We start from the raw sequence: 4,316 nt of genomic DNA, 5'->3' as shown, positions 1-4,316 counted from the left end.
AAAAAAAAAAAATAAGTCTATGAAGCATAGCTCTTTTGTGAAGACTCAGGGTTACCAGGAAGTGTGTGATCTCATCCCCCACCTCACCTTCTTGATGATCCGAGGAAAGCCATGTATGCCCAACCTGCTAGCCAGTGAATCACATGCTGCCAACCAGACGCTGAAAGCCTACAAATGACAATTTCAGAGGTGTGTACACGCATGGACTGCGTCAATGCCCTGAAGCCTCTCTGATGGGGTGCACGCAAATGCAGCCAGAACACAAAGATCCTGCTGCTTCTGAGACCCAGTATGCACACATAGGTGGAACATCAGCTAGGCACTGAGCTCCTACTACTTCTGCAGCTCCACACTCCCCAGATCAGGACCCTGCACACGCTTCAGTCCTTTGAACAAGGAAGCAACAATGACTGGATATTAACACATATGACCACATCACCTGCAATCCAATCCAGCAAGAAAGCTCAAAGATAAAGTAAACTTAGAAAATGGAAAATAGGGAACTAGACACATCAATCTGTAAACAACTTCATTAAAAAAGAGAGAATAAACCAGATAATTTCAGATTTTCCAAATGGAGAGGAAGCCAATAAAATATTAATATCCAGTACACTATTTAAACTTAGGCATGCTAAAGTAAATTACAGTTTAACCACAAATAAAATTAATAAATCTTCTATCCAAAAGAAGAAAATCACAAGAATCAGTAAACAAAAAATCAGTAACAACAGACACAAAAAATGGAAATCTGATAACAAATTGACTTAGCTGAGAAAAATATACAGAACAAACAAATAATCAAAACTGCATTAAAAAACACAAAAGAATAATAGCAACAAATTCAAACTTAACAATAATTACACTGCATGCAAATGGATTAAAGGTACCAGTCAAGAGATAGAGAAAAGAGACCTTCTATCCATTGATTTTTATTTGTCCTGTGAACTTGTCATCCCTTTCGACATCTATTGTTTCTGCACCTCATCAATTGTTTCTTTTGTTTTTAAATCGTTTCATTAGGGGCTCATACGAATCTTATCACAATCCATACATACATCAGATGTGTGAAGCTCACTTATACATTCATTGCTCTCATCATTCTCAAAACATTTGCTCTCCACTTAAGCCCCCGGCATCAGGTCCTCATTTTACCCCTCTCTCCCCGCTCCCACCCCCCCTCATGATCCCTTGATAATTTAATTATAAATTATTATTTTTGTCATATCTTGCCCTGTCTGACGTCTCCCTTCACCCACTTTTCTGTTGTCCGTCCCCCAGGGAGGTCACATATAGATCCTTGTAATCGATTCCCTCTTTCCAACCCACTCTCCCTCTACCCGCCTAGTAACGTCCCTCACACCACTGGTCCTGAAGGGATCATCTGCATTTGATTCCCTGTGTTTCCAGTTCCTATCTGTACCAGTGTACATCCTCTGGTCTAGCCAGTCTTGCAAGGTAGAATTCTGATCATGAGAGTGAGGGGGAGAGGGGGAGGGAGGAAGCATTTAGGAACTAGAAGAAAGTTGTGCTTTTCATTGTTGCTACTTCGCACCCTGTCTGGCTCATCTCCTCCCCGAAACCCCTCTGCAAGGGGATCTCCAGTGGCCTACAAATGGGCGTTGGGTCTCCACTCCCCACTCCCCTCATCATTCACTATGGTAAGATTTTTTGTTCTGATGATGCCTTATACCTGATCCCTTCAACACCTCAAAGCCCACATGGAAGAAGCACATCAATTATTTTTCTGAGTTAATAAAAATCCTAAATACCCTACTAATCTCTAACACCTTATCTTTCTAATAGAGATAGAACCTGTACAGCTAAAAATTTACTCTCCCCAGTTCAAACATCTATCTGTGCTTTCTACAGGATAAAACTGATTGCCCAGGCCTGATATTCCAAAACCCAAGGGTAGTCTCCATCATTCTCAAGTTTACCATGTATTTAATCATTTCCTCTCCTAACTGTTCTCTTATGATGCAATAATAATTTCTTCTATTTTTTTAGCTTTCTCTCTCCTGCCCCCCCATTCAGCACCTCCCCCCCTCACAGACACACCTTAATCCACATAATAGTTATGCTACTGTTTAGTTCAATTCAAAGCTAGGTGCATTTTCCGGCTTTTTTCGAGAACCTTAGGAAAAAAGTATTCACATTTCACAATATATTCCTTTATCATTTGTTTTGGTCACAACTATTCATCCATACTTCTGTTTCTACCATGAAATGTAAACATTCCTTGACGGTGGTGGGCATCACCTACTCATTTTTATGTCTACATTTCTGGTACTCAAAGATATTCCATAAATATGCATAGTTGTTTCTTTGTGAGTTATGTACATTATACATTTTTATTAATGTAAGAGTGGCTTTGGACCTTTGCTAATATCCTGTTTTTGAAAAGGAGTTTATTTCTAGGATCCTTCTTCTGAGCTCATGTTAATGAAAGGGGAATGTTGACTAAATTCATAAAAACAGCATCTGTGACTTTGGGGGAAAGCATTAAGGCATATTATCTCAGCCAGACTTCTCTCCCACAAGTAGGCCTCTTGACTACAGATGGAGCTTAATTGCTCCTTAAATACATCTAACACTTATGCTTCTACAATATTGCCCACTAGCCATATAGCACTTCTGTGGTAGTTTACTTACCAAATTCATCAATTTTACTATGAATTCTTATTCATATTCAAGAGTCAGGACAGAAAAAAATCATAAAATCAGTTGCTTGTTCATAAAAGCCATAAGCAAGTGCTAAGTTCAGCACTTTGCCTTTTCAGGAGTGAGTTGAAATAATAAGGTCTATAATGAAAATTCAGTTTAAGAATAGAGCAACCTGTATAAAATTACAGACACATATATCCATCTGGAGACTTTACTGAGGCCCCCTCCTGTCTAGGGAAAATATTTCATTATGTGTTCCATTGTACCAAGGACAGACTGGCCCTTTCCAGACACTTACCCTCTGACAGCGTGAATAAGTCTCAATGATGGATAAGCAGTTCGCACTTTCAGTTTATTCTTAAGGATTAATGCATTAACCCACTCCACGTGCTTCTCTCCTCCTTTGACCATGAACGCAGGGATCCAAAGGACACTGTCATTCAGCATGGAGAGTCTATGCACAAATTTTTCTCTGTCGCTCTCGTTCCGAAAGCCTCCGAAGGCTCTTTGTACAACGGATGGATTCATGGTAATAAAATCAGATTTCGTTCCCACGTCTGCAGCAAACTCAACCACAGGGGCTAAATTACACCTAAAGAGGAAAACAACACAAACAAGCAACAAAAAAAGAAAAAGAAACATGAAACCTTTACTCATAAGACTATCTGAAAAGAAGAATGGAACACAAATAAGAAAGATATTTCACACCAGGTCGGGGATGCAGGTGTGAAAAGATAATCTGCCTAGAAAAATTACATTTCACTAAGTGCTCACACATTCAGAAATGTTGTTTTCTATCGGACTGTGTACCTTTGTATGGGGTTCAATGTGTCACTTCTATTAATCCAATCCGTTGACTCAGAATACTTTCAGTTGTATCAACAAAATACATGCCTGGAATTCCTAATAGGTGAATTCATAAGGGTTCTGCTGTCATATAGTCCTCTTCCACTGCTGTCATGTCAACTCTGACTCATAGAGACCCTCTATAGAAATTTCCAGGCTGTACATTCTTATGGGCACAGGTAACTGTAACTTTCTCCCAAGGACTGACGAGTGGGTTTGAACCACTGACCTTCCATCTACTAGACAATGCATACTGGCCATACATTTCACTAGGGCTCCTTGGTTACGCAGTCAGGAATATAAATCACATGCAATTCTCATGTGAGTAAAATGCTTCACGCCAGAGTTTCTAATCTATACCACTTGTCAAGCTTAAGTCACTTGGACAACTTTATAAATCTATGTAACTGAAGAAGAATTTCTTGTATTCTGAGGCTCAGGGAAAGGAGCAATTCCTTTTGGCATTTTCCACAAATGTACCTGTAATACCTGTGTAAATGGAAACACAATGTAAAAAATAAACACAATAAAAAGCAGGGACATCACATTTAATGTGTGTTTTTGAGATCTTGGGCAATGTGAAAAATCCTTTACGCTCCTTTTGAGGATCCCTAACACAGAGTATGTGTCTTCCTTATAGGTCATGTGCCTGTTAGGTCTGAGCAAAACTAACACCATAATAACTTTTTTTTAAATCATTTTATTGGAGGCTCCTACAGCTCTTATCACAATCCATACAAGCATCCATGTCAATCACATTTGTACATAAGTTGCCCATTTCTTCTTGAGCCTTTGGTATCAGACAA

At 39.2% G+C, this 4,316-nt stretch overlaps 1 protein-coding gene across 1 annotated transcript in view; it reads right to left on the bottom strand.

Moving 5' to 3' along the window:
- ST8SIA4 (ST8 alpha-N-acetyl-neuraminide alpha-2,8-sialyltransferase 4) overlaps positions 1-4,316 on the bottom strand; it is a 145,257-nt gene that overhangs the window by 65,629 nt on the left and 75,312 nt on the right. The window contains exon 4 of the mRNA XM_004706596.2: positions 2,963-3,256. Within this exon, the coding sequence (XP_004706653.1) occupies positions 2,963-3,256 (294 nt within the window). The remainder of the gene's footprint in view (positions 1-2,962; positions 3,257-4,316) is intronic.

This window comes from Echinops telfairi, unplaced genomic scaffold (genome assembly GCF_000313985.2).
Source record: "Echinops telfairi isolate 266 unplaced genomic scaffold, ASM31398v2 ScPeMD7_7469;HRSCAF=8507_1, whole genome shotgun sequence".
Classification (NCBI taxonomy): domain Eukaryota; kingdom Metazoa; phylum Chordata; class Mammalia; order Afrosoricida; family Tenrecidae; genus Echinops; species Echinops telfairi.
The sequence above is the reverse complement of the archived record's forward strand: the minus strand, read 5'-3'. Positions and strand labels throughout refer to the sequence as shown.